Genomic DNA, 22,373 nt, shown 5'->3' on the forward strand with positions numbered 1-22,373 from the left:
CCTTGAGCTGCTGCACGTCTATTGGACCTGTTCATGCATATTGATGTTTGACCTCATAGGCATCAACAGGACCGCAGGTTTACATTTGTAATATCAAAATCAGTCCAACTGTGTACTGCTTAGGTACTTGTAAGGTAAATATTCAGCATGAAACAGCCACAAAATGTGTTTGACAGATTGTGACTATATTATCATAGCTAAGGATTCATTTATAATTCAGAAATAGTGCAAAAATACATTTTATGAAGTATATGTACTGTGTATTTCTTAAGGAAATTAAAAGCACATATAATGGCATTATTGCCAATGATTCAGCTCCTGAGTGTGCAAAGCAGAGCACTGTAAGTCCCTGAAGATGCACTATGTAGTTTTTGGGGAGAAATTTTAATCAGAAGAAAAAAAGATCCTAACTGATTGATTTTCATGCCTAAACAAACTCTTCCATTTCCATGACTGGATAAACTGAATAGACAAACAAAACTTAAAGGACAACACAATTTCATACTGTTGCTCTTTGTTTATATATGGCAGACCCTGCCACCTCTCAGCTGCAGAACAGCTTGTTTATTCAGTTATGGAAAAGATGAATATTTACGAGTTTATATCAGTACCTCATTAATATTGTAAATATTAAAATTCTGAGTTTGAATTTCTGCTCTAAAACTACAGTGCCCCTTTAAGGAAATTAAATGCACATATAAGTTGAACCATAGCCCAAGAAGGGCATTCAGTTGCACAACACTGTGGAGATGAAGTCTCCGTATGTGAGGCCAGGATTACCATTGCCAACCTGTCACCTTAAAGGTCCAGTGTGGAGGATTTAGGGGTGTTTATTGGAAGGAATTTAATATAATATTCATAATTATGTTTTTATATGTGCATAATCAGCTGACACTAAGAAGCGTTTTGTTTTTGTTACCTCAGGATGAGCCTTTTATATCTAATGAGGGAGCAGGTCCTCTTCCATGGAGTCAGCTATGTCGTACCTCCACGTTTTGTAGTATCGGTGTTCTGTTATTTAGGATGTGCAACCTCAACGCTAGATGGCAGTGAATCCTATACACTGTTCCTTTAAATAACATGCAGATATATAACATAACAAATGTTGAAGAGGATGCACCCACTGGAAATGTGTTGGTCAAATATTAACATCATTTACCAAAAAAAGGCTTTAGTTATGCTTTCCTACATTGTAGAGAACTCGTCTTTATGAAGTGGATACGATGGGGGTTGAAAGCTAAATGAGAGCTCAGAGGAAGAGATTCAAACAACCAGGAAAAATCAAATGACATTTATTATTGATGCATTGTTTCTTTTTTGATAAGCAAATTATCTGTTTTTCTTTCAGTCTAAAGAAACTTTACAATATAAAGAAACATACAAAGAACATCTTTATTACCTACACAAGACACCTAAGTCCCTAAGACAAGATTCTGAACTATCCTACCATGTAAATACAAAGCAAACCCAAGAGACAGACTGCTTCATATTGAATACTGCCGTGTCATTAGAAAGGACCATGAACGGTACAGGAAAATCATTCATATCCCCTTCCCTCGAATCCCCCACCCCTCCCCGACTCAACAGAACCACCCCACCCGACCAGCAAATCTTCCTAATGGTACAGTATTATACATCACAATAGAAGTACAGAGATGGCCAACGATCGATATACACAGAGGACTGAGAGAGGATCAGTGAGAGAGCTTCCATCTATACAACGCTATAACAGGAGCGGATAGCAAAGGACACAGTTACCTTTTGATCTATTCTTAATTTAAAATGAGGTTCTCATAAGTATTTTTCACCTTTTTAAAAGTTTTTTTTTTTAAATTGATAAAAATCCTTCATATTAAAAACTGCAATAAGATGTCACATGTTTTTTTTTTGTGAGAAGATGCCCTTTGGAAAAAAATATCCAAAATTATTATTCAAAGCCAATAGTCACATTTAACTGAAACAGAAGGAGACAAGGGCAGAGTGAGGACGCCACAGCTTGTTTTGCTTCTCTCTGTCCTGTCCTCTCTCTGTCCTATCCTCCCCGCCATACAAATCTTTAGCATACAGTCTGCATTTATTCTGTCACTGTATTCTATACATTTTTATGGAAATTTAGCCACGTGAGCCAAATAGTCAGCGCATCCGTTCTCTATGAAAAACATGGACAGATTTATTTATAATTTACTTTCAGCTGTATTCATTGGTAGTGACTGACATATCAAAACATGTCAATGATATCAAAATGCATTATACAGTATTTACAAAAAAGGAAATTAAAGAGAAGGGGAGGAGGGGATGAGGGATGGGTTTGGAGGAAAGAAGGGGTGTGTGTGTGTGTGGAGAGAGTGTTTCCCAGGCCACCGATAGCCAAATCCTGGAGACGTCCCCGCTGAACTCTGGGTGCTATCTGTTCACATTGATATCAGAAAATTGATAAGTATGTCACCATCACCCGTAGAGGCTACAGTGGTTGTTTAGTTATTGTTGGTTTGAACACAGCCATGACGCAAGTGCTGCAGTGTGATGCCACGAGAGATCATTTATCCCTTTGAAACAGTGACAGAGAGTTGATCAAGCCAAGAGAACACAACATACAGAAAGAAACAAATTAAATAGCATGATATGTAACTATGCTTTTCTTTGTGTGCAGATTCTATGGGCTTTCTTTTTTTTTCTCCTGTTGAACACATTTAAAACAAAAAAAACAATCTGCTGAAAACAACCACAAAAATGGAAATATATCCATTACGAAAGCATCCCATTATTCCTCTTCTTTCGGCCGATGTGGCTGCAAGGTGCATCACTCTGCTCCCGTCGTCAGCCTCCCGATACTCTGAATCCATTATCCTGCACATATGGGACTCGCTGATCGATACGAGCTCCAAGGAGACAGTTATTAAGCCCGTTCTGTCTGGGTTAAGAAAGTGGATCGTACAGGATCTGTGAGTTCAACCCAAACTGGTAGCAGGCGTCACGAGTGTATCTGAGGTCCTGTAAATATCTCCCAGTCCAAAAAGGAGACATCGGCGAGAGAGCAGAATGAATCCTGGGAGGAAAACAGTGCTGCTTGGAGTCCACAGTGAGGTTGAAATCAAGCAAAGTGATGATGAAGGGGAAGGAACCACGGTTTAGGATTCACAGACAAATAACAAATAATAAAAACAACCACAATACAAGCTAAATATGTTGTATTTACAGACAAAATCCATAGGCGAGATGCTCTCTCGCTCTGTCTGCTACCGAATGAGAACTGGCACCTGTCCCGACAATCATCTCAGGAGCCGTTCCCATGCAGTGAAACATATGAGAAGGGGTGCTTATTAAGACAAGATAGAAAGACATACGATCATTCAGGTGCATCAGCAGACACTTTGTACCAGAAAACAGCAACTGTATGGATAGTTTTGGCCAAGATAAAAACACCTTGGCACAAACTACTTCATCGTGTGGAGACAGCCAATTATCCCAATCGCTCTTAGTTTGAAGGTTTATGCAAATGTTGCTACAAACATTTAGGTGGCAAAGACTCGAGCTACAAGTTTTAAAGGAGAGGTATGTGAAGTGACCGACTGTGACAAAAAAAAAAAAAAAACAAGACATCAAATAACCTAAAAATCATGTAAACAGAAAATCATTGTGCATTTTTCAGAGTGTGTGCTTATTCCGTCATTGTTGATGCTGCTGCTGAGATAAAATGTGCCCTTTACAGGAAATCATAACTACATTAGTAGAATAATATCAATTATGAAAATTATAACAATAATATTACCATCAACAACAAAAAAAATACAAACATTTAATGAAAACCATTCTTGCCCTAAAATAACAATATCAGTTCATCTTTTTTTTTTCTTCTTTTTTTCTTTTTTCTTTTATGATTCCCGCCAACACAGGAGCTTTTGAATGAGAGTTTTCGGCTCCTGTCAGTCAACAACTGCGTGCCCTCATACGTTATGATCAGCATGATATAATGGGGTGGTGGTAGATGCAGAGGGGCATCTTGATCAGGCTTGAATGCCAAACCACGAGGGCAGGTTTTTGGGTTTGGGAGAGACAGGCTTGGAGCAGTTTCGGGCTCTTTCTGTCCGAGGGCCCTGTGACGAGGCCCGGCAGGCGAGGAGAAGCGAAGAAGAGACCCCGTCCTGTTGCTTGGAGGCCTTTTCATGTTCTTACACCCATTTTACAGGCGTTGGGATGGGGGACCTTGAGGGGAGTCCTGCTTTCCAGGGGCATCCCCAGGGGCTGTGTGGCACAACACACCGTCCACAAGGAGGAGGAAGAAGAGGAGGAGGAAGGTAGGGGAGGGAGGAGGGTAATGCAAGACGCACCGGGGGTGTGGATGGGAGAGGGAGACCGGGATAAGGGGAGATGAAAAGGAAATAAAATAAAATAAAAGATAAAATAAAAAAAAAAATCACACACTCATCGTCATGTTGGGTGAATACTGTAAAGAGAGAAAAAAAGAGAGGGAGGGGAGAAAAGATAAGCCAAAACTATATTAAACTTCTCATACTACTCAGTACAAGATGAAAGCAATTCAACTAACTAAGCTAAATGCCATGTCCAGTACACTGGCTTGTTGCAGCACGTAACAATTAACCCTTTCTTATTGACTTTCTATGTCAGTAAACCAGCAGCAAGCAAAGCAGAGTCCAGCCCAAGGAGAAAATGTTAGGGAATTTCAGATCACAGTGAAGATACTGTAGTTGTCAATGTCTTCATGCATCAGAGAAAGCTTATTATGTGCGTCTTTTCCATGCTCGTGTTTGTGCATGCTGTGTTTTTGTGTGTGTGCATGTTGGGTAAAGCTGGGAAAACGGGGCACGATATAAAGGACTGATTATGATCACGATTTAGCCCTGAGGACAGGCTTCAGGGTCCGGGAGATTTCGTACAGAATGCCAAAGAGAGCGGGGGCCGCTTTCACAGACATATTTTGTATTGGTGTCTTAATTAGTGCCTGATGTTATTCTTAGATTTTGTCTGATGCAAGTTAGACAGTTTCACCAAAAGCTTAAAAAAAGTTAGCCACCCTACCCACGGGGCTGACCCTCAACTCCTCAGACTAATGTTTCCATGGTAACAATCAGTGACAGTTGATCCCCGAATGACAAAAAAAGAAAGAAAATATGGCTAGTAATTTGTTTTTACAGACCTCAGTAGACTAAAGCAGCGAGGACTCTGCCAGTTAGTTTTATTTGTCCAAGAAAACTATCTGACCCTGACTTTTTACACATTAAAGTGTGTTCACAGGTCTTGGGGAGTACTACTGCATATGTGAACAAAGTAGTATAAAGTCTTTTGTGGCTCCAGAGGAAGCTGCATTGTGTATGTAGGAGCCAGGTTTGGGCCTCATTTGTTTTAACATGTTGCCTACATTACCCACAATGCAACTTAGCCACTGAGTGACATCATTGGAGGCAATTTATCAGCTTACACGAAGCTTCCTCTGGAGCCACAGAGACTTTAGAATACTTTTCCACATATGCAGTTGTACGCCTCAGGACCTGCAAACACAGTTTCATTTGTAAAAGTGGTGGAGTTTCCCTTTAACAGAAGTACTGATTGAGCCCTGTCACATTAAGAAACCACAGCAGCTGAGCTCTTCCGCAGGTCTGCGCTATACTGACATTTATGCTGCTAAATGTGCTCTATGCTTATTTTTCTCTCGTCGTCCATGAATTTTTCCAGAAGGCAAACAGTTTCTGCTGGAGTGAACCGACAAGTGTTTTAGTTTGGTAAAAGGTCTTCATTTACATAGTATTCATGTTAAACTGGTCCCACCTGAGACAATCAAAAACTCTACAGCTTTGTGCTACAGACACATTTAGACATTCATCTCAAGTTTGACTGAAGTCGTAGTTTGAGTCTATTCGTAAAAAACGGCCCTCTGTCACCAGGGATTTGAACAGATAAGTGATTTAACGTGTGATTCTTTTCACAGTTGAACGGGGTTTTCTAAGTAGTTTGTTTTCCAGTTTAAGACGTATGTTTTCTCTTTTGGTACTCACACTTTCACTTTGGAATGGGTTTAAAAAGTTGCCTGCCATCTCGCCGTCGTCCCGCGGAGTGCCGGGAGGATTGTTCATGCCTGCCATGTTGTTGGGAGAATTCTACATCGTAGACGAAACAAAGAGTAGGAATACGTTAGCTCTTACAGACAAGAGTTACAACGGTATAAGATTATCACGGAAAATACAAAATATCACAGTTTTAACGGTATTACACAATTAAAATAAGAATTATTGATATTATTTTATGGAATGAAAACAGAAAAGCGTTTTTATTTTTGGTTGAACAGATGTTTTGTAAAAATCCCCCCAAATATACACTCAAACACATGTACACAGTATGATAATCATCAACTCATTGTCAGTCATTCTTACCTTTGGCAACCCATCCATGTCACCAGAGCCTGCGATCAGAAATGGAAAAAAGAGAAATGTTAATCAAAGTGCTGTAACTGTTAACTGATCTGGCCTGTAATTAAGCCATTTTGTTTCAGATACAGATGAGCACCAACTCTCTGGCTCCACTGATCACATCTCGCCCATCTACAGGATCAATTGGCCCGCTCGCTGCCCCACTAATCTGCTTTAGCTTTGTTCAATACCAGGAGGAGGGAGAACACTTCCTCTACGAGCCATGAGAGGGCAGAGTCTTACTTCTAAAGGCCTTTGTTCACAGAGAGTAACAGGTTTCACCGAGCTGATACCACTGCACACTGTCTTTGGCTACTCACCTAGTGATCCGTTCATATGATGCTGCTCCATAGCGCCCATTCCACCCATGGGCCCATCAGGACCTGGTCCCATTGGGAACTACAGGAAAACAGCAGTAACATGTATGAAGGTCATTTATCTTGCATGGTCTGGGTTGCAGAAGAAGGTTCATTTGCAAAAAGAGACATTTACGTTTTATTATTTCTGTCCACTCTGGGGAATATCAGTCACACTGGTGTTAGGTTGTTTTGACAAGTTACCTCATTTAAATGTTTTATTGTGCACTCAAGAGAATATAAATCAAACTGTGTCTGGTTTATTCATCTTAGGCTGATGCTGATCTGTTCTTGCAAATACACTCTTCAATCTTGGGTGAAATGTAGAAACGCTGAAGCTATTTGAACAAAATGACAGCACTCACATTAGGTCTATTTCCACCAGGGCCGATGGGGTTCATCATTGTGTAGATGTTTTCACTTGAGTTTGTTGAATCTGTGAATAAAGAGCAGAAGAACAAAATACTGTATCACACGTTGCACCCCCGAGACTCATAGAAATACTTGCAGATAAGTCCGATATCTGGTATCTCTATCTGTCTTCACATGTAATATCCAATTGTTCAAGAAAATGTCAAAAAATAAGGTGTATTTGGAGTAATGAATGGAGAATAACAAGTTAAGAAACTGTCTTTCACTGCATTTATTTCAGTTTAATTCAGCCTTTTGTAAAAAAAAACATTCAGCTCCAGCTCAGACATGCTCTTATTTCTGCTGGAAAGGACAAAGGCTACCCGTATGTTACTTACGTGACAGTACATCATGTCAGTGATTCTGTGTGTCAATCAATCTAAACACTGCTCTCTGCAACGTGCAGTGAAAGAAAACCATTATCTCTTATTCCTACAATCAGGAGATTAGACTATGCTTTTATATGAACACCCTGGCAACTTAGCAACGACCAGCACACGCTGTATGTGTTGCTCCTCGTGTGTGTGTGTCGGTCTGTCTGTCTCCGAAAGATTAAGAAGGATGAGGTGACCTTGATCTGACATTGCAGGCAGAAAGTTGTGAGTGGGAAAATAAGAACAACAGACTGAAAGACAGGGACGGATACTGTGGTGAAATCCTGCCAGTTAGTCTCCCTGAATCTAGCTTGTGTTGTCGTGACTGTAGGAGGGGGGCAATGCCGAGTGGGAGGTGTGCATTGTTGTGGGAGGTTCGTGAGTGTGTGTGTGTGTGTGTGTTTGTGTGTGTGTGTGTGTGTGTGTGTGTGTGTGTGCACAGTCTTGGCGACTGCAGTGGAAATATGTTTTCCCTCCCAGTGTACGTGTGAGCAGGAGCGTTTTGTGCAAAAAGGTTGCCTCGGCAACGTATCACAATAGAGGGTACGTATATAAATAATAAATGGTGGACACAAAAAGAAGCTCTCCACAGGCCAACAGAAACAGAACATCTACAGGATATCAGCCAACAGTGTTTTGTTCTCCGCTAATCCTCCACAGAGACGCAGGACTGACGGGTCAAAGCCGAGATGAATCAGTCATTTGATTGCAGACTGACACGCTTCTGCTTCCTTTTTATGCAACTGTCTCCACACTGACAAAACACGCAAACAAAAACTGGAGTATTTTCCAGAAAAGTGGGAAACGCTGACAACAAATGTGACACCTGAACACATTTTAGCATATCATGCTATGGAAGCATATTGCTGCCACACCAGAAAAAGACAAACAGATCAGTCTCACATTATAACTTGAAAAGTTTAATGTTATAACAAGATGTTTCTGATGTTGTCACATCATACGAACTTATCACCCTGAACTCATTATAACAATATACTCATAATATAATAATAATATTCATGTTATAACGTGTTAACTTGTGTTGTTAGGACTGGAGGCATTACGTTTTCAGGAGGTCTATCCCATATTGTGAACGTGATATCTTAAGAATGCCTCGAGGGAATTTCTTCAAATTTGGTGGACATGTTCACTTGGACTCAAGGATGAGCTGACTAGATTTTGGTGGTCAAAGGTCAGAGGTCAAGATCACTGTGACCTCACGGCGCCCGATTCTGGTGAACGCCATATTTATAAAAACGCACTGACCATAACTCAAGAATACATGCGGTACTTTCACAAAGTTATGTAAAAGGTCAAAGGTTAAATGCACTGTGACATCTTAATGAAAATGTTCTGCCAATCTTTAAAGCCACAGGTCAGGAACAGTAACTTGACTGGTGCAGGCATACAACCGGGGGGCGTGAAAATGTTCACCTTATAACGTGATAATACAATGTCGGGATGTCTTGTTATAATGTTACACATTTCATGTTACATATGTTATAACAGAAAAAGTGTCTTGTTATAAAGTGATAATTTTGTATTCGTAATAATGTCGAAAAAATCTCTATTGGTACTCAGCAGAGCGCATACCTCTGCCAAGGCCCAACAGTCCCCATGGGTACTCACTCATAGATACCAGTCACCTAAATATGCCTGATTTCTTCATCAAGATCCATGCGTTATTTCCTGAAATTAACCAAAATGTTCATGTTTTTTCACCAGAAGTTAACGGGGTCTATTCTGGGCAGAGACTCATCCTCGTTCCAAGTTTTGTTGAAATCCGTTCAGTAGTTTTTGTGTAACTCTGCTGACAAACCAACCAATCAACAAAAACACAAACCAACAAACGGACGTGGGCGCCAACATGTCCTCCTTGGCCGAGGTAATAACGTGAAAACATAACTTTTCATGTTATAACATGATACTGATCCGTTTTTCTTTTTCTGTCATGGCAGCAATATGTTTCCATAAAATACCAACTCAGCCTCAGCGTCAGATTTTTCCATTTTTCAGTGTTTTACACTTGTAAAACTCTTCCTAAAGGCTCAATTCCTAAAGTATTTAGAGTCCTATCACTGCCTGTCTCTCCCAAAGAGAGATGTGTATCAGACAGAGAACAGGTTTGATGTTCCTCACACAGAGCCCCATGTTCAGTGAACACTGGATAAAAGTAGAAATCAGAAGAGAAACTGAAGCGTGTAACTCACCTCCGGGGCTAGGCATGATGGGAGTTCCTGGTGGGCCGCCTCCCCCTGGAGGGCCCTGAGGGGTGAAGAAGCGAGAGAGAGAAAGAGAAAGGAGTGCTGAGTGCATCTAGATGGCAGCGTGCCTGTTAGATATCACTGCATGACAGGTAATTTATGGCCCGTGGTCGAACACGAGTCCATGACGGGACACTTACCACATAGTTGCCTGGAGATGAAGATGAATATGCTATCTGCGGAGGGAATAGACCCGAGGTGAGACAAAACATGAGACACAGTTACTGTAAACACGCTCAGTCATGTAGGAGATAAAGATGTGAGAGAACGTGACTCACTGAGTTGGTGTTGGGGTTCGGCCATGGACCTCTTCCACCGGGACCCCTGGAGGAGCAAACAGAGGCAAAGATTAAGACATAAGATCTAGATCTGAGGACAAATTAGTTAAAAAGGGCAGATACATGAACAGTAATGCTGCAGCTATTAACCAATCCGTCCATTGTAAACTAACATTTCCTTTCTTAATTTGAGGTTTTTGAATGAAGCTTCAAATTCCTATCGTCAGATTTCATGACGTCATCACCCTAAAAAAATATCCTCGAACAAAATCCTCAATTTGAAAAGAGTGATTCATCGGATTAAATTAGGCGGCAAGCAAATTCAGATCTTTTTTTTTTGTAATGACTCAAGTAATTGACTGTAATGGTGTTGGCGCCAAAAATAGAGAGATGTAATTTATGGTGCTGTTATTAGATTGCTGCCAGACTGCCCCATTACAGGTGAGCAATTCTGGAGAAAGATAGTTGAATGTGGGGTCTCTCATCCCTGGTCGACAAAATACAGACGCCTTGGATTGGTGGCTCAATCCGAGCCAGGGGCGTTATTTGGCGACCAGGGAATGAGACTCAACAATAAAAACAATCTTTCACCAGAATTACTGAACAGAAACGCAAAATCACTTTGCAAATATTGATTTAGAATGCTAATGTCGACGTTATGAAGGGATTTGGTACAGCCCTACCACGTTTACTGTCCCCACATCTGAGCAAATGACTTGATGAGAAAACGGCTCTCGTAACTGCTTACGGTAACAGCAACAAAGTCTACTTACATGTTCATGCCCGGCATCCCCGGCCCCATTGAGTTTGGAGGAGGCCTCATCCCGCCGCCGTAGTTCTGCACAAAGACAGGAAGCACACAGTCAGCATGCCGTCTCACACCTGCTCTGTCTAAAGGTTTGAATCTTAATGAAGGTCAGCGACCATCATGTCTCCCCCTAACTAGTGTTTAATTATGTGATGTATGAGCGGTGTGTGAAAGTGGACAGCTGTGTGCGAGTGTGTTTGTGTACGTCTCCGTGTATGTATCTCTACGTGTCCACGCTCCCCCTCTGCGTGTTTGCATGTATGTTTTCATGGCTGCCCAGCAGGCGGGTTTGGCTGGAGCTACATGTGTGTACTTGTGTATGGATGTGTGTACGTGTGTGTGTGTGAGAATGAGACAGATATAAAGAGAGAGAGACTATGGGGGCAGGCCAGAGAGCAGCTCCACTCAGAGGAAGAGTTTTGTTCAGCAGACGATTACACTTGTCGAGCAGATGCCACACCAGCTGCTGGTACGCTCACTGCCAAAGTCACCGAGCCAGGGTGGCACAGAGAGGGGCCGAGGGGCACAGGGAGAGTGTGTGTGTGCGTGTGTGTCTTTGTGTGAGGTGATGTTGGAGCGGGACGTGGTTGGGTGCAGAATGAAGCAGCTGTCTGGTAATGGTAATTCAAAAGGACACTGTTGTTTAAGCATCTTATGTATTACACTGAGTCACATCCACAAAAATTAAAGTGATAAAAGGAGACCAACAGCGCCAGATTTGGCAACATTTTTGGTCATAATGCGTCGGTGGCAGCCGGAGTACTCCGCCTCTGTTTGTCTCCCTAGGTGGGAGTCTGCGAGTAGGACTCAACATGTAAAACTGGCGTTGGCAGCGGGTGAGCTTTGGTCAGAGCCAAGCTAATCATCAGAGCACTTGTGACATTTAAAGGCAAAGTTATGAGGCTGGCAGAACTAAAAATGTCCCTTCAGCAGAGAAAAAAAGATTATCTGCACACTGTTTATACGCTGCTGTTTTGACATTATGGCTGGTTTTATGGCAGCTCTTAATGAAGGGCAACCAAACGTTGGGTTTCATAAACCGACAGTCCAAGCACCAAATCTGTCTGTGTGGCAGCTGCAGAGTGGGAGTGCAGTGGGCTGGTGGTGCTGAAGGATGCCATCCACTGTCATGACTTCATCAACACAGTCATTTGTGCTTCTTAATTCTGTATGACTGAGTAATAAAACCCACCTGTGGGCCCATGCCTCCCATGCCTCGAGGGGGATTCATTCTCATCGGACCTCCCATGTTTGGATGTCCTGTGGTGAAACACAGAGAGCGAGGCTTGTGAGAATAGCGCCACTGTTTAGATCAATAACAATCGCATAAATGAGGAGAAAACGTTCTCATTCAGAAGCCGATATGAGATTACTTCCATTCTGAAATAACGCCACATGTTTCGTCAATACCTTGAGGTCTGGTGGGGTCCAGGCTGTTTGGCAAGAGAGGCTGTGACCCGGGGATACTCCCAGGAGGCTGATTTGGCATACGGAGGGCGGGCCTTGGGCCACCTGGGTACCGCGGAGACATGAATGGCTGCAGGAAGGACACGAGAAGGACAATGAGCACTTTATTTCAGGATGAGCAAAACACTCTAGGCATTAAAATATCAAAAAGTAAAGCTCTTGACCTTGTTTTATTAACACTCTTATGCACAAGAAATTGCTCAGTGCCAAAATGCACCAAATTCATTTAGACAAAATCAATGCATTAATAACATAAAAAGTGGTGGTAGGATTTTCTCTAACGACGCTGATTATTACACGTTTAACATACCGCATTTGCTGATCTCAAGTGAAAAATCAATCAATTTGGCCCAGATACTCAGCTTAAGTTACGCTGACAGAATTAAGTGAAAGGAAGGTTTGTAAAATGAAAGAAGCAGAAGTGATTAAACAGATTTCTAAGGACATGAGTAGAGATGAAATGATATAAAACAAACACAAATAACACAAACCACCACTGCGTACATGTCTAAGCATGTGAAAGAATGGGAGCTCGCACTTCTCCAAAACTTAGAAACTATAACAGGTGCACTGTAGCGGCAAAGATTCAAAAAAAGATACAAAAAAACTGGCACGAAACATCGACAAAAAAACAATCGCAGTTCATGTCTAAGTGTGCCATTGTTCTTATCAGCCGAATGTCAGATCCAACTTCAATTTAAATCTTAATTACCACACATCCATCAATCTTGCTCCACTGTTTGTTTGGCGTTTTAAAACCTTTAAATATTGTTTTATTTTTTTGTGAATGTTGTCTTTTTGCATCTTTTTTACTTACTTCTACTCTCATCTACTATTATTGTTATTGCTATTGTGGAATGACCTGCCTGAGGACCTACGGTTGGCTACATTAGTATCTTCTTTTAAACCGCTTTTAAGAAAAAACCTTCTTATAAATGCAGTGTTTACATTTTTAGTACTTTTCTGAAGTACACTGCAGTTTATTCTTGATGTTGCACTGAACATTTTAATATATCCATTATTTTTTTTTACATCTAATCTTTGGTGTTTTTATGGTTTCAATCAGAAACTGTTATAAGTTGTGTTTCTGTTTTACACCTTGCGCTGGCCTGTTTATTCGTACATTACTGTGTATTTTATTGTTGTGTTTTTGTATTTGTTGTAAACAGGCTTGGGGAGTAACAGAGTACATGTGACAAAATCAGGATACAAAACAAGGTAACTGTATCCTAGTGAAGTAACAGAAAAAAGATGTAATTAGATTGCAGATACATTAAGAGGATTACTAACAGGATTCAGCAAAGATTAAAGAAAAGTCATCTTATTGATGTTTGTTTTCTCTCTTGCATATGTTTGGTATTAAGGTAATCCAAAAGCAACAGAAAGCAAATAAGTAACATTACTTTATTATTGTGATTGTGACATCGGATTACGTTACTAACTACATATTTTAAACAGTTAACAGAAACTAACTGTAACTGTATCGAAATACACAGTAGGTAAGTAACCCTCCCAACCCTGATTGTAAAGCCCTGGTTTTAATAAATGTTATAGAAATAAATCATCAATATTATTATTACAATCAACAAAAGTCAAAGGCAGAAATGTTTCCACATAAAACATATTAATTGCAAGGTTTGCCTGAGTGAATAACATTTGCAGGCAGTGAAACAGGGCACAAAAGGCTTGTAAACCTGACTCTCTGTATCCAAACTGCCCAGCCGTCAGCAGGGGGAGCTATTGTGTTGAAGAATAATGTGCTGTAGTAGTTTTGTTACATTCACCAAAAAGGAGGGGCCTGCCTGTCATTAAGTTTTGGAAAGTAAGACCTCAGGTGGTAAAATCCATTAGGATAAAGGTAAAGGAGGACAGATAAGAGAGAGGAGGAAACATGTAGGACAGAAAGCTGCAACGTCGTGGGAGAAAGAGGAGCTGGAGCAGAAACGAACGGGAACATGACACAGTCGGACGGGAGGATGAAGTCGAACAAGGAGGAGGAAGTGTTCTACATCTGAATGTTTGTCTGTTTTTGTGCAGCCGGACATTTTCTCAACGTGTCCCTATCACCAGACACCGATGCTACAAAACCTGGATAGTGTGATTCATGGCAGGAAGTGAAGACGCCATCCATTCCACCCCAGATGTTTCAGCAGAGAGGGGACAAGACACTGGCTGGCCGGGACACACATACAGAGCCGGCGCAAAGCTAGTGAATAATGTAAAGCACCCCTAGACAGATGGTTTTCAGAATTACCTATGAGAGCACGCTGCTGCAACTACAAATACACACAACCAGAGAGCCATATTTCAGCGCGAGACGACGAGAATTAATTTTAAACCCAATCCAACTATTTTAGTATCAAGGGGAAACATGCTGATCTGCATGCAGATCGGGTAAGAGCTGTGTGTTCTGGTCACGGAGTATGAACAGCTGAATAATGTTCATATCATTGTTTTCATACAGAGATAAGCACAGACAACACAAATACAACAGGAGACTGGCTTTCAATGGTAATTATGTACTGTATTTTTTGTGTGTCGGCGTGTGTGTGTGTGTGTGTGTGTGTGAATTTGGGGCAAATGGAGGACGAGTTATATAATCCCAGTTAGCCCTTGAGGAAAAGACAGACTTACTACTAAAACTCCTTCCCTTTCCTTTCTAGCTCCTCTCCTTTCCTCTCCTCTCCTCCTTTGACCATGTTGTGGTGGGTTTGTGCACGAAGAGCTGCACAGTGTCAGGCTCTGCTGCAATATTAATGGTCTATTGATGGACTATGGGATAGTGAGTGCTGGGCTGAGGGAGAGAGAAGGCCCTCCAGATGCACCTCTGCTCCTTACAGCTGGGCCAACACAGCTAAATTATTCATCCAACCCACCATCGTGGATGCGGCCTGTCCTGCCCGTTAGAACAACAACGGACCTGTGTGCTGTTTGTGTACTATTGTGAGTGAGTGAGTGAGTGAGTGAGAGAGAGAGCGAGCGAGCGTAAACATTTCCATCTTACCTGCCCATGAGGTCCCATCATGGGATTACTGGGGTTGTGTGGGGGAGGCTGCGTGTGAGGGGAAGGCTGAGATCCTGGAGGACCCTGGTGAAGAAAATTCAAAACCGTGTCAATAGAGTGCTACAACAATGCATTTGGAGATATTCAAATATTATGTTCAACAACCTTGCATGAGAACCCTTTTCAGAGCGAGCACTGGGGTTCAGGACAAGGTGATCTCACTTTCATCTGGTTGTACTTGAGCATGCAGATTAATTTTTTCAAATCTAGGTTTTGTTTACCCGGATACAAAAGATATCTGTCCAGAGATTTTCTTGCTTTCAATACAAGGGAAGTTAATGAATTTCCACAGCATTAAAATATATAAATATATATATATATATATATATATATATATATATATATAAAATGTTCAATAGCAGTTTTCCTCCACAGAAATGGTTGCCCTGACACCGGTTTTCATAACTTCTGTAAAGAGTAGTACAAGAGGTAGAGGTATGAATGAAATGTCCACTTCTGCTGATTATGAAAAGAAAAAGTCTGAAAAATGTCAATAATAATGATCTCACTCTCACAGTGTTGTAAAAAGTACCCAGAAGTCATGCCTGAGTAAAAGTAAATATATCTTGTTAAAATATCACTTCACTGGTAAAAGCAATTCAAAGTAATTTTCTGCCAACAAACACACTTAAATATCTTCATTACACTTAAGTGCATGTAAAAGTAAATTATTCATATATCTATATGTATGTATACTGTGTACTCTGGGTCCACTGATCATCCACCTGGCTGATTATTTAATCCGATATTCAGCATTTTATCAAAATCAGTGATCTTTATACAGATTGCGGATAAAATAAATTAATTTAAAAATGCACTACTTAGGCAATCTGCAAAGTAACTGGGAACTCAAGTTGTCAAATAAATGTAGTGAGCAAAAAAGACAATATTTCCTGAATAACCGAGTAAAGTACAAACTTGTGCTTGAGTAAATGTTCTTGAATGTAGTTACTTTACACCAGCTTGCGTTTTAAACATTTTAAACCTGCATTTGGGAACGTGTCTGACATTATTACTGAATCGTATGACTCTATGTAAGGTGAAGTGGTTGCGATCATTGTTCAAATCGTTGATGATAGCGCCACCACCAATCCCACTGTGAATCAACAACAAAGTGCAGTTTTGTTACTTTTAGCTCATTGTTTTGGCTTCTTGGCCCGTGCAGTTGAAGTCCGATGGTGTTGCTCACGCCACACATATAAAACCATGAAACCACTACAGACACTTGAACGTGTCAGGAGGTTAATGTTAGCTAACTTTGCCCATACAAACCAGATAAGCTGATACACAATAGCAAAACTTTGTTAGTTTCTGCCGCCAGTATCCAAGATTACTTAGCGCAGCTTTAATTGCCATTTCAATCAGAGAGTAATTGCAGCGTGTCCGATTGAAGTATATACAATTACAGCACAACTATCACGTCTTTTCTACCACATCAACAGGAAATGCACGAAACAAGATTTGTCACTGACATTTGCCGAGGGCCACATTGATTTTCACGTACAGGAATTGTTAATTGCCAGGATGAGGTCAGATCAATTCACGAGGTGGACTTTAATCAACGTTCACTTACACTCATGATGCTTTGCCAAAGCATAATTCTGGATATTTTCAAATATTTTCTAAATGCAAACCCTGATGAAGCCTGATCTAGTTTTACAGAGGTGCTGCTGTCACGTATCCAGTCGAAGGCGGAAGCAAGTCTAATTTTGGTGCTCACTTTCACTCTCCAGGCAAGTGCCAAATATTTGAACCCTAATCAGACATCGTTACGCCACAATATGAAAAAATGAGTCCCAGGTTGAAAATGACTGAAATTAAACTGAATATTCTGTCTCTTAAATCCACTCTGGTTGGATGACTCAGTCACTGGTACGTGAACTGCAGTTTCAGTTTGCATTTTGAGAGTGAATCTACCGTTTCCTCGAGTTAATCTCTCAGAGCACACGCTGCGTTAAGTACATTAAAGTGAATACAGTGTGAACTTCGGACTTGTTGCCTCTTCCTACTGTAACCTCATCTGACTCCGGCAGCAGCCACTCCTGCAGAGAACTGTTACCACCTGAACATCAATACAGAGAAAGAGGACCACCCACTGCCTGACCAGGCTTATCTACTGCAGTCTGCCAGAGCCTCCGTCAAGCACTCTGCTATCAGGTAACATTACAGGTGTGTGTGTGTGTGTGTGGGTGTGTGTGTGTGTGTGTGTGTGTGTATGTGTGTGTGTGTGAGCTGAGCAACTGAGTGGTGATGAGTGCGAATATGAGGTCTCCCTCTTTTTAACAGGTACGTGTGTGCATGTACAGTAGGTGTATTGAAGGGGGCTGCAGAGGGGGTGTGGTGGGGTGGGGGGGCTGTGTTACTTCAACAGGTGTGTATCTGACATGGCAGTGAAAAAATGAAGGATTAGGGGATTACCCATGTGCAATATAACCTGAGACACACACACACACACACACATACACACACACACACACACACACGGACACACACACATGCTCTGACAGGCATGTTTACATAATTTTACATCCACGTTATCATGCATGTACACACACTGAAGTTAGAATTGTTCCTTTATTTATTTAACATTTGTTTTTTTAATATGTGCTCTAAAAATAAATAATCTTAATTAATTCTGTGATTATTTCCAGAGCAACTGTTTACTTCCCAAGTCATTCAGATTGCTCATTTGTGTCACAAAAAAACCCACAGGTATTAAAGGTGCAGTATGTAAGAACTGGCCACCTGTTGAATACATACTCCAAACAAATAGGAGGCAGCATATCAACAGAGTAACTGCTAACTGTAGCTGCTATTAGGTAGTTAGCTCAGTTAGTCGTGCATCTATTGTTGGGAGCTCGGAGCAGCAGGGGAGTGGTGGTGTTTTCACTTCTAGCACAGGAGCTTTTGCCTGGGACGGGCCAGGGCTAGTTGGTTAGCATGCTAACTTCAGTATCTCTGCAACACAATACATCGACTAGACGCCAGGAGGTTCAAACTGTAATGTCTTCACATTCTGTACCTACTTTTTGTTAATTTTTGGGCATTTCGACTGAAATTCTTAGAAATTGCACCTTTAAAATTGACTGAAGTTTTGTTTGGAGAAAAATGAGACAATCCTGTTGACAACTGCTGCATTCATCACATTTATCTGTGTGGCAACAGCGTCTTTTTTGATATTACTACTCGTGTGCCAAAGTCATGAATTTTAAAATTCTACTCGCAGTGGCTTGAATACATTTTCACATTTGGTGTCATTAAATTATTGTAATTTTCTATTGACCAATTTCAATTGATTAACTCATTCTTTCTGCACTGACGCACACAGCTAGTCTCTCTTTTTTAGCCTCACACAAGCTCACACACTCCCTTTAAATCTCTCCTTCCCTCTCCCTCTCTCCCTCCCCACCCCCGTCTGTCTCTGCCTCACTTTCCCACACTGCCCACTGCGTCGCCCTCCCAGTGTGAGTGCTCTGCTGGCATGGCTGGGATGGTGGAGTGCCGACAGAGCTGAGCACCAGGAACCTGTGGGCGCTGCCACACTGGGAAAATAAACATGCCTGACTGACAGCTTGAAACAAGTGCGCTCCCACAGGCACAGATACAGTGCCGCTGCGCTGCCAGGTACAGCGTATAAGAGCTCACATTTTGGCAGGAAGAGATGAGCTTGTGCATACACGTGAAAACAATACCGCTCGTGAGCAGAAGCACTTATTCATGGACTCACAACCCTTTTCTAAAAAGGCAAAAGAGTGGCGCGCAGCAGCAGCAGCAGCAGCAGCAGCAGCAGCAGGGATCTCAATACAGGTGCTTCCGATCCTTTTGAGATCTGGCAGTTGACTTCTCTCGCTGCATTGATTCTTTTCATCTCATTATCGTGACACCGGCTCATCTGAGCAGCAGTCACATCTTCAATAAAGCCACTTATTAACCAGCTACACAACCTGCACGGTCAGTAATCTATTCCAGCAATCTGTAAATGTGTATTCAGTTGTACGTACAGTGTGCTCTGGATTTGTTGGCACAGTTGTGACGTTTGTACCGGTGCCACTGTGGTTGTTCAGCCGCTCCGTGTGTGTATGTTTTGGGTGGTTAACACCAGCTGTACTGGCTCGCTCTGTCTCTCAGCAGGTTCACACTGGGGCTAATGCAACGCTAGCTCTGTCTGACCTCAGAGGTTATTGTTGTTGACGTGCCAGTGTGTGTGTGTGTGTGAATGTGTGTGTATGTCTAACAAGACACCCCTGCGGGGCCTGGCTGCACTGATCCAGCTGCAGTAGTCTGCTTCTCCTCTACACACACACACACAGGCTAGTTTTAGTCACTTCGGAGGACATTGCTTTGAGTTACATTAATTTCCAGCCATAATCTACCTTTAACCAAAAACCTCAGAGTCTTAACTCGAAAATTTAACAGTTCATTTTGTGGGGACCAGCTTTTGCTCCCAAATGAGAGTTAGTCCCTGTAATGTGGCTGTGTGAACGCATTTTTGTCCCTGCAGTGTACCTTATACACAATCTCTCTCTCTCTCTCTCTCTCTCTCTCTCTCACACACACACACACACACACACACGTTGCTCCTCTCTTGTTCCTCTATAATGTGCCATAATGGAGCAGAGCTCCTCTGGCTGGGCCTCTCCGGGCCTTCCTGCTATTACATCTGAATGGGCCAGCATATGGCCTTTATGGCCGCACTGTTCTCTCTACAGGTCCCTGCAGAGAGAGGCAGAGAGAGAGAACATTTCAACTGTCACAGAGGTGTACGCGGGGCGAGTTTTGAAAAAGTAGCTCGGCTGGAGAGTGTGTGTGCGCGAGTGTGTTTGCGTGGCGTTGTTTGTGCATATGTGGAGGAGAGAGGGGGAGAAGGCGGGGGGCACGGGGAGCGTTAAATGAAGCAATTAATAAAATCATTTTCTACCCGGCTAAGGAGATAACAGCTTGGCACAGTACCACAAACCCATCAACACAACCCCCCTCGCCTCCCCACCACTCATTTCAGCTTAAGGAAGACCCACACCGCTGCCCCTGATGGACCACTAACAGAGAGAGAGAGAGGGGAGAGAGCAGAGATGGAAGAGCACCAGCGAGAAGAGTTTTCTTTCGCTTCTTTACGGCTGCCAACACTAGAGGGCAGTGTGTAACTGCCGTAAACTACTGGACACACACACACACACACACACACACACACATACACGCACAAACAGAGAGCGAGAACACAAAGCAGCCTGCATCACTGAACACAACAAACAAAGCCAGGAGGAACAGCACCACACACACACACACACACACACACACACACACACACACACACACACAGACACACACACACACACACACACACACACACACACACACACACACACACACTGAGTACACACTCATTGTCATTCCTTGCTAACATTCCAGAGAGAGCAGCAGTGGCAGCAGTGGGTCTCCTGCTAGCTCATGGTATAGAGCATGGCAACACGTCAGCTCCGAGATGGGAGCACGCTATCTGGGGTGTTTTCTCCCCGGAGGACGGCCGCGAAAACGCTGACAGCCGTTTAAACATGTTAGGATGGCAGCAAATGATTTATATATATCTGTGATCCCCCCCTCCTTAGCTGACAGGAGCGTTCAGAGCTCACGGCTGAAGTTTCAGTGTTTGTGTGCGTGTTTGTGAGGGAGTTCTCGGGCATGTCTCTAAACAGATAAAACACACCGTATCGGAAACGTGCCGCTGATAGGGATAGATAAGAGACAAAGGCTGCGTAGAAATAACTGTAATGACTGTTATCAACACAAGTCGAACAGTAGCTACACGCAGACAATGGATGGAGGAAACCTTTGCTGAGGACTGGCCTCTCATCTCCAAGTGTCTGTCTATCATTCAACGAGGATTGTTCAGGTATCATTTTTGTCGCTCTCCTCTCAAGGATAAGCCGTGACGATAAGAGTCAAAGACAGTTCCTCCGCTCAATGGGTTTCAGTACAGGCAGGAGTGAAAAGTTTTACCTGCACACTCTCACCCGGGTCCTTTAGCATCAGTCTTTTTGAGTCTTCTATTCACGCTGCTATTTCAGATACGGTTAAATAAAAAAAAGATTAAAATGTTTAACCAAGCTTTTCATTCACAATCAGTTGCCGAAGTCTGTTTGATTCACGCGGGTCGGGTGACATGTCCACCAAAAGCCAGTGAACAACCTTGAGACTATCTTTCTGTCCCTCAGGATCTAAACCAACAGCCTACATCCTCTGACCCCGACCAAACACTGAGATTTGACTTCTGACCCTCGCAGATAACAATCACCGAGCCTCCATTCTTCAATAGTCTCTGCCGGATTTTCAGTCTCCCATTCACGTTTTAAAGCACTTCACCTTATTTATCTGCATCTCTGTAGTGCCGCTGACCAGAATGAACCCTGCGATCAGTCCTACCTTTGATAAATAAATGACTGAGCGCAGATGTCTCCCTAATTCACCATGTGCCTGCCATGTGTCAGCTTTGAACAGGTTCTTAAAATTTGTCTTTGATACCTGTGTTGCTTGTTCTCAAATGTGTAATCAAACCTAATCCTCTTGTTGTGCTTTTTCGCTGTTTGTCCCTGAAGAGTCGCAATTACCTGCAGTAAAACACGCTGCCCTTGACTTCGGATCCCCCTTTTTTTTTTGGCAAGAGGAGCCATTCCAGTTTAGTAGAAAGAGTCTGCCCCACCCCAACTGGTTTACAGACTTAATGGAGCACATTAAGTTTGCGAGTACCTGACGTACCACGTGTAGATCAGAGAATAAGGTCAACAAAGAGGGATTTCTAGGGCATTATTTGACAGATGGACCATATAAATCTCCAAAGAGCGCATTTTATCTAATTTGCTGTTCCCTGGATGGAAGCCCGATGCTCTTATTTGTGCTGTTTTCTTCCAGATTTTGTCTCCTTTTCTCATTATTCA

The 22,373-nt window shown here is 42.3% G+C and overlaps 1 protein-coding gene across 2 annotated transcripts in view; it reads right to left on the reverse strand.

Annotated features, from left to right (window-relative positions):
• Positions 1–1,276: 1,276 nt before the first annotated feature.
• Positions 1,277–22,373, reverse strand: part of ssbp4 (single stranded DNA binding protein 4) — an 88,758-nt gene continuing 67,661 nt past the window's right edge. Inside the window, exons 6-17 of one of the 2 annotated variants that reach the window (XM_084355764.1) lie at positions 15,385–15,468; positions 12,324–12,450; positions 12,106–12,173; positions 10,879–10,943; positions 10,106–10,151; positions 9,968–10,003; positions 9,774–9,828; positions 7,144–7,214; positions 6,743–6,821; positions 6,387–6,415; positions 6,012–6,113; positions 1,277–4,242 (exon numbers count right to left, since the gene is read on the reverse strand). In XM_084355764.1, coding sequence (XP_084211890.1) covers positions 4,162–4,242; positions 6,012–6,113; positions 6,387–6,415; positions 6,743–6,821; positions 7,144–7,214; positions 9,774–9,828; positions 9,968–10,003; positions 10,106–10,151; positions 10,879–10,943; positions 12,106–12,173; positions 12,324–12,450; positions 15,385–15,468 — 843 coding nt within the window. In that variant the 3' untranslated portion in view covers positions 1,277–4,161. Of the gene's footprint in view, positions 4,445–6,011; positions 6,114–6,386; positions 6,416–6,742; positions 6,822–7,143; positions 7,215–9,773; positions 9,829–9,967; positions 10,004–10,105; positions 10,152–10,878; positions 10,944–12,105; positions 12,174–12,323; positions 12,451–15,384; positions 15,469–22,373 lie in introns of both variants that reach the window. The other variant, XM_084355765.1, reaches the window with a different exon arrangement.

Source organism: Pagrus pagrus (genome assembly GCF_965226575.1).
Source record: "Pagrus pagrus genome assembly, chromosome: 6".
Classification (NCBI taxonomy): Eukaryota; Metazoa; Chordata; class Actinopteri; order Spariformes; family Sparidae; genus Pagrus; species Pagrus pagrus.